The following is an 18,466-nucleotide window of genomic DNA, read 5'->3' on the forward strand; positions in this document are numbered from 1 at the left end:
ATTTTAAAATCAAGACGTTGCTTTACCGGGAGCCAATGTAGGTCAGCGAGCACAGGGGTGATAGGCGAACAGGACATGGTGCAAGTTCAGACATGGGCAGCAGAATTTTGGATGACCTTGAGTTTACGGAGGGTAGAAAGTGGGAGAACAGCCAGGAGTGCATTGGAATAGTGAAGTCTGGAGGTAACAAAGGCATGAATGAGGGTTTCAGCAGCAGATGAGCTGAGACAAGGGCGAAGTCGGGTGATGCTACGGAGGTGGAAATAGGATATCTTAGTGATGTGCAAATATGTAGTCGGAAGGTCATCTCGTGTTCAAATGTGACAGGTGTTCAAGGTTGTGAACAGACTGGCTTAATCAGACTGTTGCCTGGGAGAGGAATGGAGACAGTAGCTAGTAAATGGAGTTTGGAGCGGAGACCAAAAACCATGACTTCAGTCTTGACACTATTTAATTGGAGGGAATTTCTACGCATCCAGTACTGGATGTCAGATAAGCAGTCTGATAATTTAGTGATAGTGGAGGAGTCAAGAGAGATGATGGTGAGGTAGAGTTGGGTGTTGTCAGCATACAAGTGACAACTCACATTGTGCTTTTGGATGATGTCACGAGGGGCAACATGTATATGAGAAATAGGAGGCGGCCAAGGATAGATCTTTGGGGGACACCAGAGGTAACGGTGCAGGAGTAGGAGGAGAATCCATTGCAAGAGATACTCTGGCTATGATTAGATAGCTAAGAATGGAGCCAGGTGAGAGTAGTCCCATCCAGCTGGATGACAGTGGAGAGGCATTGGAGGACGATGATACGATGATGTGGTTAACTGTGTTAAAGGCTGCAGACAGGTTGAGAAGGATGAGGAGGGAAAGTTTACCTTTGTTAAAGTCACATAGGATGTCATTTGTGACTTTAATAAGAGCTGTTTTGGTACTGTGGCAGTGGCGGAAACCTAATTGGAGGGATTCAAACATGGTGTTCCAGGAAAGATGGGAATGGATTTGGGAGGCGACAACACATTCAAGAACCTTAACCATAGTTGATACCAGCTTTTTGCAGTTACTGCAAAAAGAAATAGAAGCCGTATGAACTCAGCTAAAGTTCTTTAAACTTACTGCCTGGAGGATTAGAAAAAAGCTGCTCACTGGTGGGTTTAAACCAATCAGGGAACAGCTTTTCTGACCAATCAGTCATCCAGCCTGATTTGAGACTGTAATTTACTAATGTCAAAGTTTGGGAAAGAGCCAGGATTGAAGAGAGATTGCAGGGAGGAAGGGGATGGGAGTGAGGATGTGTGGCAGAGGATGGGGCTGAAGGGAGAATGGAAGTGAGGATATGGGCATGAATGATGGGAGTGACACCAGGGGTAATGAAGTATGGGAATGAAGATGGGGAATCAGAGTGGAGTTGTGATGGAAGAAAGATGCAGATGAGCAGAGTAAAAACAGGAGAAGGCCTTGATTTTTTTGCATGGGATGTATGGGGGTCTCACTTCTTTGTGTCTGAGAAATGTAGCTATTTATAAATGTCTTGGGTTTTTTTAGGGTCGAGTAGTTCTTTCTTGTGTATGTGGAACACATCTTGTGTTTTGTGTGCAGGGAGTCTCACTTCTCTTATCTATGGGGCTGTTTGAATTTTTGTGTCGGTACTTTTTTAATTTGTGTGCTATGGGGTGGTTCCATTCTCAGATTATTGAGACTCTTCCTTTTATGTGGCCCACTCCTCTCATTGGTTTTGACATGAGTATCAGGGCTCAGCTCCAAATTGTTGAACATCTTTGAAATAAATGGGGCCTGTTCAAATGGTAAAAGAAATAGGTATCCATATTGGGCACTTTTAGGATGCTTCACATTACAGCGATAACATCAGTGTGAAGCAGTTTGGCTACACACCAGTGCTGCAGTTATAATGTAAATGGAGCTGAATCTGGAGTCAAACTCTGAGCTAATACTGGAATGAAGCAATATTATATTCCCTGCATAAGTTAGTTTCAACCTTGATACCTGATTTGCACTGCACGAGTTTGGTTTTGGTGTAAAGCTAAAAGAACTTTACACCAGGTCAAGTAAACTTGTTTTGTGAATTTACCAGTAAGCATGGTGATAGGTTCCTCCATGTCAGACATTTGACTGACAAAAAAATTGGAAATTGAGCCCTAGCTCTGATGCAGGCTCTCTGTACCATAGAACCATAGAAAAATTATAGCACAGAAGGAGGCCATTCAGCCCGTCGTGTCCATGCTGGCCATAAAAACTAGCCACCCAAACTAATCCCACCTTCCAGCACCTGGTACATAGTCTTGCAGCTTGCAGCACTTCAGGTGCATGTCCAGGTACCTTTTAAAAGAATTGATGGTTTCTGCCTCCACCACCATTCCTGGGAGTGAATTCCAGACACCCGCCACTCTCTGGGTGAAAGTTTTACCTCATGTCCCCTCTAATCCTTCTACCAGTCACCTTAAACTTATGCCCCCTGGTAATTGACCTCTCCACTAGGGGAAACAGGTCCTTCCTGTCGACTCTATCTAGGCCCCTCATAACTTTGTACACCTCAATTAAGTCACCCCTCAGCCTCCTCTGTTCTAAGGAAAACAACCCTAGTCAATCCAATCTTTCCTCATAACTGCAACTTTCAAGCCCTGGCAACATTCTTGTAAATCTCCTTTGTACTCTCTCCACAACAATTATGTCCTTTCTGTAATGTGGTGACCAGACCTGTACGCAATACTCCAAATGTGGCCTTACCAGTGTTTTATACAGTTCCAGAATTACATCCCTGCTTTTCTATTCTGTACCTTGGCCAATAAAGGAAAGCATTCCAGATGCCTTCTTCACCACTCTATCTACCTGTCCTGCCACCTTCAGGGACCTGTGGACATACATTCCAAGGTCTCTCACTTCTTCCACCCCTCTCAATATCCTCTCGTTTATTGTGTATTCCCTCACTTTCTTTGCCCTCCCCAAATCCATTACCTCACACTTCTCTGGATTGAATTCCATTTGCCACTTTTCTGCCCACTCAACCAAACCATTGATATCATTCTGGAGTCTACAACTATCCTCTTCACTATCAGCTACACGACCAATTTTTGTGTCATCAGCAAATTTCCCAATCATGCCTCCCACATTTAAGTCCAAATTATTAATATATACCAGAAACAGCAAGGGACCCAACACTGAGCCCTGTGGAATGACACTGGGAACAGCTTTCTATTCACAAAACATCCGTCGACTACTACACTTTGTTTCCTGTCACTGAGCCAATTCTGGATCCAACCTGCCACATTGCCCTGTATCCCATGGGCTTTCATTTTACTGACCAGTCTGCCATGTGGGACCTTGTCAAATGCCTTACTAAAGTCCATGTAGACCACATCCGTTGTACTACCCTCATCAATCCTCTTTGTTACTTCCTCAAAAAACTCAGTTAAGTTAGTAAAACATGACCTTCCCTTAACAAATCCTTGCTGACTATCTCTGATTAATCCGTGCCTTTCTAAGTGGCAGTTTATCCTGTCCCTCAGAATAGATTCTAACAATTTACTCACCACTGAGGTCAGACTGACTGGCCTATAATTATTTGGCTTATCCCTCGCACCCTTTTTAAACAATGGTACAACATTCGCAGACCTCCAATCGTTTTGTACCTCTCCTGTATCTAGTGAGGATTTGAAGATGATCCTCAGTGCATCTGCTATTTCCTCCCTAGCTTCTTTTAAGAATCTGGGATGCAATCTATCCAGCCCTGGCAATCTATCCACTTTCAAGGATGTCAGACCCTCTAGTACTTCCTCTCTCATTATGCTTATCGTATCTAATACTTCGTACTCTTCCTCTTTAACTACAGTATCTACATCAACCCTCTCCTTTGTGAAGACAGAGACAAAAAACTCATTAAGAACCCTGCCCACATCTTCTGCATCCATACATAATTTCCCTTGTACATCCCTGATAGGCCCTACCCTTTCCTTAGTTATCCGCTTGCTCTTAATGTACTGATAAAACATCTTTGGGTTTTCCTTGATTTTACCTGCCAGTAATTTTCCATGTCCTTTCTTTGCTTTTCTAATTTCCTTTTTTACTTCACCCCTGCACTTTCTATACTCCTCTAGGCTTTCTAAACTATTAAGATTTTTGTGATCGTCATAAGCTTTCTTTTTCTGCTTTAACTTACCCTGTAAGCTTCTAGAAAACCGGGGGCTCTAGATTTGGCCGTAAAACCCTTTTTCTTTGTGGGGACATGTCGACATAGTGCCTGTAGTATCTCGCTTTTGAATGCCTCCCACTGGTTTGCCACTGATTTTCCCTCAAGTAGCTGTATCCAGTCCACTTTCGCCAGATCACCTCTCAGTTTCTTAAAATTCGCCTTCTCCCAATTTAAGACTCTTACTCCTGTTTTATTTTTGTCCTTTTCCATGATTATGCTAAAACTTACTGTATTATGGTCACTATCTCCAAAATGGTCACCCACTGTTCCTTCCTCCACTTGCCCAGCTTCATTACCGAAGACTAAATCTAGAATTGTGCCCCCTCTTGTTGGGCTTGTTACGTGCTGGCTTAAAAAGTTCTCTTGAATGCAGTTCAAGAATTTTGTCCCCTCTGTGCCCTTCACACTGTTTGCATCCCAGTTGATATTGGGGTAGTTGAAATCCCCAACTATTACCTCCCTATAGTTTTTGCACTCTGAAATTTGCCTACATATTTGTTCTTCTATCTCCCTCTCACTATTTGGGGGTCTATAGTACACTCCTAGTAGTATGGCTGCCCCTGTTCTATTTCTGTGCTCCACCCATATGGCCTCGTTTGATGATTCATTGAGCAAATCATTCCTCCTAATAATGCTACACCCTCTCTTTTTTAATCTCCCTCTCTATCCCGCCTGAAAACTCTATATCCAGGGATGTTGAGCTGCCATTCTTGCCCCTCTCTGAGCCAGGTTTCTGTTATAGCAATGATATCGTGATGCCATGTGTCTATCTGTGCCCATCTCAGCTCATTGGCTTTATTTACTATACTCCTTGCAGTTAAATAAATACCTTTTAACACTGCCAAATTCCTGTGCTGCACACTTTTTAACGTTTGTTTCTTCTTTCAGAGTCACTTGCTAATTTTCTGCCTCCTGTTCCCTGCCCTGAAATTGTCCTATCTAAGACTGCGCTCAGGTTCCCATCCCCCTGGCAAGCTAGTTTAAACCATCCCCAACAGCACTAGCAAACCTTCCTGCAAGGATATTTGTCCCAGTCCTGATCAGGTGCAGACCATCTGGCTTGTACAGGTCCCACCTTCCCCAGAACCAGTCCCAATGCCCCAGAAATCTGAAACCCTCCCTCCTGCACCATCTCTGCAGCCATGCATTCATCTGGTGTATTTTCCTATTCCTATAATCACTAACACGTGGTCTTGGGAGTAATCCACAGATTACTACCTTTGAGGTCCTGCTTGCTAATCTCGTTCCTAACTCCCTGAACTCAGCCTGCAGGATCTCATCCCTCTTTCTTTCTATATCGTTGGTACCAATGTGGATCACGGCCTCTGGCTGTGCACCCTCCCCCTCCAGAATGCCCCGTAGCTGCTTGGTGATATCCATGACCCTTGCACCAGGGAGGCAACAGACCATCCTGGAATCACGTCTGTGACCACAGAAACGCCTATCTGTTTCCCTAACTATAGAATACTCTATCACTATTGCTCTCTTGTCCTTTCTCCTCCCTCCCTGCACAGCTGAGCCACCCATGGTGCTCTGGTCATGACTCTCACTGCACTCTCCAGAGGAACCCTCTCTCCCATCGATACTCAGAACTGAATACCGGTTGGAAAGTGAGATGCTCTCAGGGAACTCCTGCACTACCTGCCTCAATCTTCTTGTCTGTCTGGCAGCCACCCAGTCCCTCTCTGCCTGTGCTCTCTTAAGCTCCAGTGTGACTACCTCCTGAAATGTGCTATCCACGTAGTCTCTGCCTCGCGGATGCAGCACAGTGACTCCAGCCACCGCTCAAGTTGCGAAACCCGGAGCTCAAGCTTCTGCAGCCCGTGACACTTGCCGCAGATGTATTTGTCAAGGACACATGGTGCATCCACGACTTCCCACGTACTGCAACAAAGGAAATATGGGTGATTTATGGAGTTGAGTGGTTGGAGATTGGGGGAATTCGGGAAAATACCCAGCTTTGAGTAGAATAGAACAGCATTTCCACTGAAGTCACTACAGCTAGGCTATGTGCCGTCAGCATCAATCTGGCTCTGCATGCACCTATCTAGCCTGGAGTGCTGATTTGGGAGGAAGACTCAGGGAGGCTGTATATGGACTGTATGTTTGCAAGTGCTGTTGTAAGACTGCAGAGTCATGAGTCAGGTACACCAAATGTGATATGTGGGCCATTCCTTTTTGGGCTGTCATCACTCACCTCTTTCACATGTACAATCAATCAGTGAACTTGTAGGTACTGCCCTGGACAGCCGAGGCGACTGTATGTTTAATGGTTTATTCTAACCAAGCCACCTTGTCACTGCCTGTGGTGTCTATGAGCATGTGGATTTTATAACTTCTTGTTTCGGGTTAATGGTACAATAATAAAATGAGGAGAGCGCAGGTGCTCTGTGCCTGTGTTTGACTCCAACTCAATGGCTCAGAATTTCCTGTGCAATAGTTCCTAAAGACACCTGCAGTTGTGACATAAAGCCATAAAGCAAAAGATAGAGGAAATTTGGGTGTAAGTGTGTTATACACCTACTTACAATACATCCGAATTTCACCGATCTTTTATGCCTATTTGCCTAGATGCATCCCACACCCCCCCACCCCGCAATGGTAGAGAGGGTTACACTTGAATTTCCTGTGATTGTGCTGTTACAAAATGGATGTAAAATTACGTCAAAATTTTAGATGCAGCAGGACTCAAAATCATATTTCTGGTAGTTTATGGCAGTTATTTTAAACATTGATTTTATTTTTTCTCACTGATTTTATTTTTTCTCACTGAGACTGGAACTGTATTTTCCGTTTCTTTGAATGCATTTTTATGGCACCAGGGTGAATCACATTAAAAATTGAAAAGCTTCCCAGATTGCTTAAACATTATTGAGCCTAACTTGAGCATTAATACGCCTGTTTTACAATGATCCATTTAGCAGTGGGACTATGTGGGCATTTGAACCACTGCTAAATTTGCCAGGCCCATTTTTCTGGCTTCCCTGATGTAGGGCTGCCAACCCTCTTGGATTACCCTGGAGTGCCCAGAAATTAAAGATTCATCTCCAGAACACTGCGGTGTGCAAAATCATGAGGGCATTAAAAACAGTTGTATTTATTAGGTATAAAAATATTGGAGAAGAATTTTAAAAAGACTGTTTTACTGGGTAGGGCAGCTTGAGGCTGGTAGACATCCAGGAATATGCCCAGCTAGAGTTAGCGCCCTACCCCGGTGGCCACCTAAGGCAGGTGTTAGGCCCATACAAATGTAATTGAGAGGTCCACGCCTATCTTAAGTCCTCTTGCCAAAATCTTTTGGCTGTGTGGAGCAGGTGCCAGGCCTGCTCCACTCCGAATTCTTCAGCAGCCCCTGCAGCCAGCAACAAAAAGTAAGTTTTTTAAATTAAGAAATAATTGGTGTGAAGCCAGCAGGAGTGCTCTCTAATTCCACAAACTTCGCAATTGCCCCACCATTGCTGCTCCAGCTGGATTAACCTTCGGCCTGCTGCCAGCAAGGCAATCAGCCCAATATTATTCTTAGAATAATGTGCAAATTGCGTGTGGAGGGAGCCGGCAGTTCGCAGAAAAATTATTAATGAGGCCTGAAGTCCAGTTTTGGCCTCCCAGTTGAATGCATGCTACTGGCACACCACCTTAACTAATTTTCACCCCACAATGCCTAATGTTCATAAATGATGGTTATATGGTATATGTTTTTCATTTTCATAGTTAAAGAAAGGATATATGGTATGAGTTCTGCACTTTGTTTACCGATTGTTCCTGTTTGTTAATGCTGATTTTCACATTCTGGTTTATGCTATTGAGATTGGCAAGAAATGTTGGCATCACTTGCTGTCAGCAAACGTAACATATTTACGCCAGCATAAGGTGTTTCAGGCCTATGTATCCATGAGCCAAGACTCAGTTGCTGCCTGCAGAGTCCTGTTCACCTTATATTGAGCAGAGTGTGATTACCTGGGCCGGATTTTCAAAGGGTCACCGAGTCTGAACCCGGTGCAGACTTGATTGGAAAATCACAGTCCCAGAGGTCATCTCCGGAACCTGATGCCTCTGCGACAGTCCGCAATTTTTAATGTGAGGGCTGGGGGAAGGGAATGTGGAAGCCACTCACCTCCAATTAAGAGCCCATTAAGCTCATAAAAGAACTCATTAAGAGGCGGGGGTGGGTGGGGGGAGTCAGCACTGTAATTTTCAATGGCGATTCCGGAGAGCCCGACCAATCTGGTGCACAGTAGTCGGGCTCACAGGGGGCAGGGGGCAAACTTTATTGCTGCACGTTGAAATGTTTTGGGGCCATAGGGATCTTGTGCCAGGCCAAGCGCAAAACTTCTTTAATTCTGGAAGCGCTGCCTCACCTTTTTATTCTGCTGGCCCTCCATGGTGTTGCCTGCTCTCAGTGGCAAGGCAGCAGCCGGCTCCATCATGACTGCCACCTGTTTTTGCCGCCCGAGCTCTGCAGGAAGCTCCTATCTCCTACAGACACTCAGTGCCACTAATTAGGCGCCGAGCTCGCTTTCTGACCAATTAGGGCATTAATATTTGAAGATTGCGTCGCATTGGCAACGCAACTCAGGCGTGGGGTCGGGACCCGGAAATTGTCTGGGCATTGGGTGCCCAATCCCGTTTTGAAAATTTAGTCCCATGAGTCCATTTTCCAGGGTTTGGCATTGTTCATGATAAGGGCAGACAGGCCTTTAGATCTTCACATGCATTACATGCTTCATTAACTGTGCTTGATTTATACAGAACTGACAATGACCCTGGTAAGTAAATTGAAAGGAACTCCTGAAAGTAACTGTCTTCTTTCTATCTCTAGTGATCCCAACAAGCCAGTGCCGCAGGACACCAAGTTCATCCACACAAAGGCTAACCGCTTTGAAGAGGTGGCCTGGTCTAAATACAACCCACGGGATCAGCTTTACCTCCACATTGGTCTGAAGCCACGAGTGCGGGAGCACTACCGTGCCACCAAAGTGGCCTTTTGGAAGCACCTTGTCCCTCACCTGTACAACCTGCATGACATGTTCCAGTACACCTCCACCACCACCAAGGTGCCTCAGCCCAACACCACTCCCATCTCCTATGCGACTAGGCGACCCAATGGCAAGGTATGGCCCTTCACCACCAAGCGGCCAGGCTCAGGCATGTCTCCAGCTTTCAACTCCAATGAGCAGCAAAAGGAGAACTGGGACCCAGAGCAAGACAGTGGCTCCCTGCTGATCGAGAACCCCCGGGACTACTCCACTGAGCTTAGCGTCACCATCGCAGTGGGGGCCTCCCTGCTTTTTCTCAATGTCCTGGCCTTCGCTGCACTGTACTACCGCAAGGACAAGCACCGCAATGACTCCCACCAGCAGCCGAGCCCACAACGCAACACCAGCAATGACATGGCACATACACAGGAGGAGGAGATCATGTCACTACAAGTGAACCAAACGCACCATGAGTGTGAGAACATCCAGGCTCATGAGCCCATGCGGCTGCCTTCACTGCCAGACTACACACTGACTCTCCGCCGCTCACCTGATGATATCCCCCTCATGACCCCCAATACCATCACCATGATTCCCAACTCCTTGGTGGGAATGCAGTCCTTGCATCCTTACAACACCTTTGCTGCTGGTTTTAACAGCACAGGGCTGCCTCATTCACACTCCACCACTCGGGTATAGTCCTGGGCAGTAACCCTCCAGTAGGCGGGAGTGAATGAACCGCCGGGTAGAGACCCCCTCACACAGACCACTCCAGACTGCTGGATTTTAACAAGTGTCTGATTAACATGTGCACTGTACCATCCTTACAAGAAGGCTCTCTCTCCCTGGGAACTTCAAAAGACATATATTCACATCGGGCCTTCTTGTTCAAAGAGACAACCTGAAGTTTTATAAAATAATCAAAATAAGAAAAAGTTTTAAAAAAGAAAATACACACATGAGAGAAAATGAAAGTGCTTTTTGTTACCATTGTGGGGAAGCAGCAGCAGATGGCTGCCCACCTTTTCTCATTGTTCACATGCCTTAGCCCCACACGCTGCTGTGCTCCATGCATTTTTTTATCACTTTTAGAACAGCTTAGAATAAATATATTAGCACCGAGGGGATCGGACACACACAAGGACTGAAACTCTGTGGCCGGGTATCTCCTCAGTGGTTCACGGATCACCTACCATAACTTCATGAGAAAATCACAGAAACCAGGGATAGAAGCAAAAACTGGGTATTCTGCTGAAGTTACAGCAGTCGATCAGGAAAGCCCCCTAGAAAATTCCCAGCGTGATTTTTTTTTCAGTAAATATTAAGGGTTGTTGAGAAGAGAGAGAGTGCCTCCTCGGCCTCCCCTTTAGGACTCAGTTCTTGTTTTGGGTTCAGTTAGGTTCTTATGTTCCGATGGTTCTAAAGTCAGTTAATTCTGAAGTGGAGATTGATCTCGGTCCAGCACCTTTCAACAGTGAATGTCTTGCTGTACCACCAATGGTTAATGGTTAATAATTCAAAAGAAAGACCAAAATCAAGAGTGCAACACTTCCGTCCTTCTAGAAGCTGCCAGTAAAGGTGACAAAGCGTTGTTTTACTGCCATTGCATTTTAACCTGACCGCCATGGAAGCATTTCTGTCCACCCATTGCCTCTATATCCCTTCCTCATGTGACGTGCTCGCATTCATTTATCCAGTGAAGCACTTTGTATTTTTGTGACTCAACAAAAACCTAACAAACTTTTTACAGATCTGTTTCTTTTTTCTGTGGCTAGGTGACGACTCTTCAAGGACAGCAAATAAAGCAACTTTAGATAGTGTGCACCCCTTAATTTTTTATACACAGTGAATTGTGACACGTGCCAAATTAGAACCAGCAAAAATTCTTGGGGGTAGGGGGGGAAGGTTGTTTTTAACTGTGTCTGTTTTGTATTTTGGTATAGCAATCTGTTGCTGTATGTTACTTTGTGCCAAACCCGTTTGCAATTGAGAGGGTGCAGAGGGAGACAGCACCACAAATACACTCCATGTTCTGACACTTTTCAATTCAGTCAGGCTACCATCCATGTCCTTAGTCCAGGCTCATGAGGACTATGCTGTCAATGGAATGTTTCCTACAACCCCACACCACACTCCTCCCACAGTAGCCAGACTCCAAGCAAGTGTGAAACAAAACACTTCAACGACTGGGGATTTCCAAATGGAATGTTTGATCCATTTCCTGAAATTTCATCCCAGTCATGCATACTCTGCGTCATCTTCCTTGCCCAAGATTTATTTAACTAATTTGGAACCGAGGTTATGTTGTGAATGTGTTTAGTGGGTTTGGATTGAAAACTTTATTTTGAACTTGATCCTCATTGTGCCCATTTTCTGGGTAAAAAAAGATGCAAAAGGTGCCACTTGCTGGGGACAAAGTTTTGCATCCCCGGGGCGCTTGGTAGATGTCTGACCCCACAGTGGGTCAGGCAATTTTTCAGGAGTTCCTGATGGCCACTTAAAACAGATGTTAGGCGCTTAACGTGTAGACACCTGTTTTGGGACCCCTCTGCTAAATTGGCCATGCTTAATGGAGTATGTGGCAGGAGTGGTTCACTCGGGACCTTCAGTAGTCACTGTAATTACGTAGTGGCCGCCAACAAAATAGTGAGTTCTGAAGAAGGGTCACTGACCTGAAACGTTAACTCTGCTTCTCTCTCCACAGATGCTGCCAGACCTGCTGAGTATTTCCAGCATTTCTTGTTTTTATAACAAAAAAGTGTACATGTTTTCAAAGTTTGGAGCCAGGAGAAGCAGAAATGATCATCCTGGTACCACATCACTCCCAAGGACTGCTGCCAATGGTGATTAGTCCCTCTCCCATTGCCCTCAACAGCAAGACAAGCCGCCCAAAATTCATGCTGTTTAAATGGACGAGCTGCCTTTAAAGGCAAAACAGGCAGATCATGCAAAATATTAAAATGAGGCCCAAGGGCCAATGTTAGGAAAGCCTCCAGGCTTCGGTGTACACAATAAATTGGCCATAACCAGTTGCTACTCCATAATCTCTTTCTTTATATGCATGTATTCTGAGGGGGAGGAAGCAGACAGTCTTCAGCTGAATTTGAACCTATGTCCCAATGGTAAATAACACCAGGTATATTACTAATACCAGCCCCTCCCAAGAAAGGTGGCTGAATACATATGAGGCACAAGCAAAAATACTGCGGATGCTGGAAATCTGAAATAAAAACAGAAAATTCTGAAAATGCTTAGCAGGTCTGGCAGCATCTGTGGAATAGACTTAACTCATGTTTCTCTTCCAGACGTGCTGCCAGGTTGGCTGAGCATTTTCTGTTTGAATACAAATAAGATCTGAGTTATTCCTGACCCTGTTCATCAGCAGTTGAAAGCCAGAAAGTATCGGTATTAACACCGCATTCTGGTTGGAAACTCCAACCTCAATTTGCTGTGAAGACAAATAATCAAAATACCATCATAGAAAAACACAAGATCAATATCCATAATTATGGTCAATCCTGCCTGAGACAGTCCGGCGTCTATGTACAATGCCTGAAATTGAATCACAAAGCAACTGCCCACATGTAAAAAATATCAACATATCAGGCATCCCCTATCCATGTATCCATTCCTCTATCTCTAACCGTCCATCTTCAATCTTTAGTAATGTTTATCTGTCCATATCCAATTCCTCAGCGTGTGTTCATCCCTCCCTGCAGCATCTGTTTCTCCACCTCCCATTCGTCACAGTCTCTATCATCATCTCCAGTTCCTCCATCTCCAAAGCCCGGGCTTCCCCATTCTCCTGTTCTGCTACTTCTGATCCCTTTGCGTGTTCTTCATGATCCTACTAAACAACCACTAGATTGTATTAAGCATGGATTCTGTTGCAGCTAGATTAATTTCCTTTGGTTAAGCTTTAAATAACCTTTTTTTCTGATCGACAGGTTCTTTTTGTTAAGCTATAAAGCAGTCCCAATTATACAAACACAGTGTAAATTCTAAACTGCTTTTCCCATGCAGAAAAGCACTGTATTATGACCAGGTGAGAAAGAAGTCTAGGGTTCCCTTTCAGCCTTCACCTGGTCTTACTGTAACAGGATTTAATTTTTAAACACACCGTGTTTTCAGCTCCCCTTTGGTGAATTCCTTTTTCACCTCTTTCCAATTACAAGGCAAAGTGACCAGCACAACAGGTTTTCTCAGGTTTAAAGAAGAAAAGTGAAATTTTATTGAACAAACTTAAACTCTAATTCAGTTAATGCCTACGGATACACGACACACCCACGCTAGCATGCACATACGATACACACTTGCTGATAGAGACAGAAAGAAAACAGAAGAAATAAAGTGGAAAAGTTTGAGACAATATCTGAGGAGGTTTTTTGTGTTACGGTTCTTCGAGCTCACTGTAGTGTCCTTTATTGTAGGTAGATCTTGCTTTTTGTTGGGGCCCAGTATTCTTCTTAAACCTTGTTTGCTGTAGGAGACTTTTCTCTCTTGGGTTCATGCGTCTTCAGTGGATTTGAAGTTCCGTGAGAAAGAGATGGGAGCAGGCAAACAGCAGGAAAGGCTGTGGCGAGCCAGCCAGGAGAGATCTTCTCAGTCCAGGAGCATTCTGCTTTCTGCCAAAACTGTTTGTACAAATTCAAAAAAACTCAAGTTGCCCAGCAGGTTAGTCATGTAACTAACTGGTTTGACCATGTCCATTTGTGTATTCGGCCATCTTAGCAGTCAACCTGGAATGCGAGCTCCCCCACCTTCAATGTCTGGTGATCAGAAGTCCATTGTGGGTTGAATGTGTCATGGAATGGTCATTTGTACTTTCCAAGCACTGTCTGTTAATATGCAAATGTCTTTCCAGCCAAGATCTGGCAATTCTTTTTTAAAGCAAGTCCTTTCTTCACTTCAACAACAGTTTGAAATTTAATATCTATGTGGTGAAATTAATATGCCTCATGCTTGGCAGGTGGAGGCCTGCATGACAATTGGAAGTTTGCCTTTGCGTGACTTCCATCTAAACCGCGACCTCATTTGACATCTGGACAAAGACTCCCCCGATCATCAGCTATTTCAGCCAATTAATTCAGAGTGTCTTGGTGATTGGAGCAGAGCAAACTCCCTGGTTGGTTTATAAGACCCCCAGTGTTTTTGTTTTGAGATCTGAGTACAGAAAGCCGATACCATGTGTGGAAGTGATTATTGGAGCATCAGTGACTTGTCAAGAAGGAGGGTTTTCACTGTGGTAGGTTCTATATCTTCTTGGGGTATATTGGGTTGAGTTGAATACTTAAGCTGAGCAACTCCCATTCTGGACATCTGCAATTGCTCGTTTGTGAAACATGTTTATGTTCTTTGTGGCCTTTCGGTTTTACTGTGTGTACTTTAGTATTGGAGGTGGGCTGAGATGAGATGTGGAGTTCTGTTGGTTGCTGAAGGACTTTAGTAACACTGAAATGACTGCTCCCTACTGCCGCATAAACATCTCACTCAAATATCTGGGCTCAGAGTAACAGGGATTGTGCTTTACCTGTTTGTGATGTTAAAAGTTGTGCACATCTGGAACAATATAGGAGATAGGGAAAACATTCCATTGTGTGTTATAGATGACCCTTTGAGTACTGAGGTACGCAGATTCCTGGATCCTTTTCTATCCTATTCGAGCTGCGCCGACTAAATACATTTTTAGTTGAGACTGAGTCTTTGCGCAGACACTCTAAATATTTCCTAATTCACATTATTCTCAATAAACTGAATAATTAATAATGGAATTTGATCTTTGTTTTATTTTGATGCAGAAATGCTGCTGCAGAACTCAAAGGGTTAAACAGCCACTCTGACTCAGGAGAAAACAGCGCGAGAAAAGCCAGTCTGGAGTGTGCCCCTGGGTCTTTTTATATAGTGATATATAAATACCAATTATGATTTTATCATACCGAATATAACATTGTTACTGAAATATCTTATTCACTACATATCAGTCTGAAAGTATATTTTCAAATGTGCAGTGAAGGTGAAAGTGTAGTCTTGGTGGGATTGCTCCCCACATCATCCAGTTTACAGGATGATAACCAGTGTTCAGGTGCTGGATGCCAGCCACCAGATATCAGGTTATCCTGATGGAGATTCAGGAATACTTTATAATGTCATCACACCATCTCTGATGTAATAAATTGCTTGTGATATGATGAACACGGCTGGATGGACTCCGCCTACCTATTTCCACCGTAACGAATGTGACAATAGATTTAAATACTCTAGCCTATGTATCAGAATTGTTCCCTGTGATGTGACAGGGTTCGCACAGTAAAGCGGAGCCCGGAGCCTATGTACCACTTAATAAGGATCAACTGGAACTTGCTCCCAGTTTACGAGATCTTTCCTGGCCCTGGTAAGCGTTCCATCTCAATTTGATCCGCTGTGTGTTCTACGTTTAATGCAGCTTCACCATTTACTTTAATCACAATGTTTCTTTTAATCTTTTGGCTGACGGTGAAGCGTTTCTGCATCGAAATAAAATGATAACAAGATGCTGGAGCTTCTGTTTATTCTCTGAGTCTCAACATTAATTGATGGAAAGTGTTCATGTGTTTTGTTCAAATGTTCTCTTCTAGATTCATTTGTGTGTTTCTTATAAAACTGAAAAAGTAGGAAGGTCATAGATACATAAACATTAAAGCAATGCGATTTCTGTATCAATCAGAGGAGCACTCTGTCCTTCCCATGCATTTGATTCACCAGTTTCTTATTTCCTTGCCTGAAGGTGCTCGCTGTCGCTGGGGTACAGTTCCGTGTGCGGCCGCTGTTTACATAATGACAATCAAGTGGTCACTTCCAGGTCTATGGATCGTTTCACAGCCCAAACAAATCCTCTTGTCCCCTGACATCAGCACTTTCCAGCAAGGGATCATAGGATGGTGATCGAGAGTGTGAACCCTTGCTGATTTCTCAAACTTGAATATAGCTTATTTGCATGCTTCAAAATGCTTCACAATTAATTACCTTTGAAGTCCAATGACTGCTATTATGTGGACAAGTGTGGTAGGTATTCTACACCAGCAATGTCCCACGGAGTATTTTATTGTGATAATGTATTAATTTACATCCATAACTTGGAGTTTTGGATAGCTTTAGAACACACATCTGGACAGCAGCAAGACATTGCTCCTGTCCCCATTCAGCTTGTTTCCTCGTGTGTTGTAGTATCACAATCTGACCAGTTTCTGTCATTTTCCTGCCTGAAATCCACCCCAATATCCTATAGACTCAGGAGCTCATCCATTTGCAGCTACTATGTATCTGACTGCAGTAAATACTATATCATGGATTAATCTACCTGCAGCTATTGTGTATCCGACTTCAGGAAGCATCGAAATTGATCACCTGCAGCTCCTATAAACCTCCAATAAACTCCCTAAGGAATTAATTGCTTGCAGCTTTTGTACATCTCACTGCAGTAAGCACTATATCAGTGATCTACCTAGCGCTGGCAGTTTCAATATATCTGCAGTAAGCACTGATCAGCCTGCAGTTTCCATGTATCTGACTGCAGTAAATACTGCATCAGAGATTGATAACCTAGCGCCAGTATATCTGACTGCACTAAGTACTAAATCAGGGATTGATCACCTGCAGTTCCTATGTCTCTGATTGCAGTAAGCACTGTAACATGGATCGATCACCTACAGCTTTGTGAATCTGACTGCAGTGAGGATTGTATCAGTTTACGATCACCTGCAGTACCCATGTATCTGACTGCAATAAGCGCTGATTTCAAAGAAATTTGGCTTGACTCGTGTTACAGACAAAAGATAAGTTGTTACAGATTGATCATTTGAAATATTACTGAACCACACATTTTGGAAAGATTGAGGTCCGATCTCAAATTTGTGCTGAAATAGCTGACATCAGCTGCGGTTGGGAGCAATGCAACTGGCCTTACTGCCCCTGGCACGTGGAAAAGTAAATCAGCCAGGATTCCTGTTCTTGGTTAATAACCAATGATGCTGGCTGGAAAATGCATATATGGGTGTTGTGTGCACACAAGATAGGGCTGGGCTATGATGCCCTCCAGTTGATTCGCCTAACAGCACTCAGTGTTTAGATTTACACATAAAGAATGGCCATTTCTAAAGAAAAATTCATTTGTGGAATGTGAGCATCATTGGCAAGGCCAGCATTTGTTGCCCATCCCTAATTGCCCTTGAGAAGGTGGTCCTTGAACCGCTGCAGTCATCTGGTGTTGGTACACCCACAGTAATGTTAGGGAGGGAGTTCCAGGATTTTGACCCAGCGACAGTGATAGGAATGGCGATATAGTTACAAGTCAGGATGGTATGTGGCTTGGAGAGGAACTTGCAGGTGGTGGTGTTCCCATTCATTTGCTGCTGTCGTCTTTCTAGGTAGTAGAGGTTGCTGGTTTGGAACATGCTGTCGAAGGAAGATTGGCAAGTTGCTACAGTGTATCTTTTATAGATCAGGGTTGTCCGACATATGGCCTGTGGGCCAGGATCCAGCTTGCCAAAGGTTTCCATTCAACCCACAGATGTAAACTGTACAGAGCTGTTTCCTCATCCCTCGCCAGGGGTTCGTGACTGGTAATTTCCCCAGACTGGCTTTTAAAAGAATCACACTGTCAGTTTCACAGCTGAATTGGACTTTCTAAGTTGAGATCTTTAACTAATACTCATCAACTCTCCTTTCCATATTCACAGCTGACAGGTGCTGAAAGCGGGAACAGTGGCTTCCGAACTTCGGACAGATTCTGGATTTTCCAGCAGGCCCTGATTTTTTTTTTTTAAAGCCCACCAGTAAACCACAAACTGTCTGAAATTCGGAAGCCGCTATTCCCGATCTCAGCACCTGTCAGGGAGAGAGAAAGGTGGGGGGAGCAGGCACGGGGGAGGCGGGCAGGGGGACACAAAACTTGGGGGACAGAGGGGGGAAGGAGGCGGCAGATGCAGAGAGAGATGGGGAGAGAGAGACAGAGAGGGTGGGCGACAGACAGAGAGAGGGGGTGAGGGAAGGGGGGATAGAGACAGAAAGGGAGGGAAGAGAGAGAGGAGGGGGAGAGAGAGACTGAAAGAGATGGGGAGAAAGAAAGAGAGGGAGGGAGGGGACGAGAGAGAGAGGGAGGGAGAAAGAGAGGGAAGAGAAAAAGATCAAGATTACTCCTGATAGATGGACATCTATCTGAAATACTCCACATTGCTGTGTCAAGTATGTGGGCAGAGATTGAGTACTAATGCAAGCAAAAACAATGCCAGGTATGTCACAAAATCAGTGTT

At 44.3% G+C, this 18,466-nt stretch overlaps 1 protein-coding gene across 1 annotated transcript in view; it reads left to right on the forward strand.

Moving 5' to 3' along the window:
- nlgn3a (neuroligin 3a) overlaps nt 1-14,080 on the forward strand; it is a 195,209-nt gene extending 181,129 nt beyond the window's left edge. The window contains exon 5 of the mRNA XM_068047486.1: nt 9,023-14,080. Within this exon, the coding sequence (XP_067903587.1) occupies nt 9,023-9,878 (856 nt within the window). The 3' untranslated portion in view covers nt 9,879-14,080. The remainder of the gene's footprint in view (nt 1-9,022) is intronic.
- The last annotated feature ends 4,386 nt before the right edge of the window (nt 14,081-18,466 follow it).

Source organism: Heterodontus francisci, chromosome 15 (genome assembly GCF_036365525.1).
Source record: "Heterodontus francisci isolate sHetFra1 chromosome 15, sHetFra1.hap1, whole genome shotgun sequence".
Lineage (NCBI taxonomy): Eukaryota > Metazoa > Chordata > Chondrichthyes > Heterodontiformes > Heterodontidae > Heterodontus > Heterodontus francisci.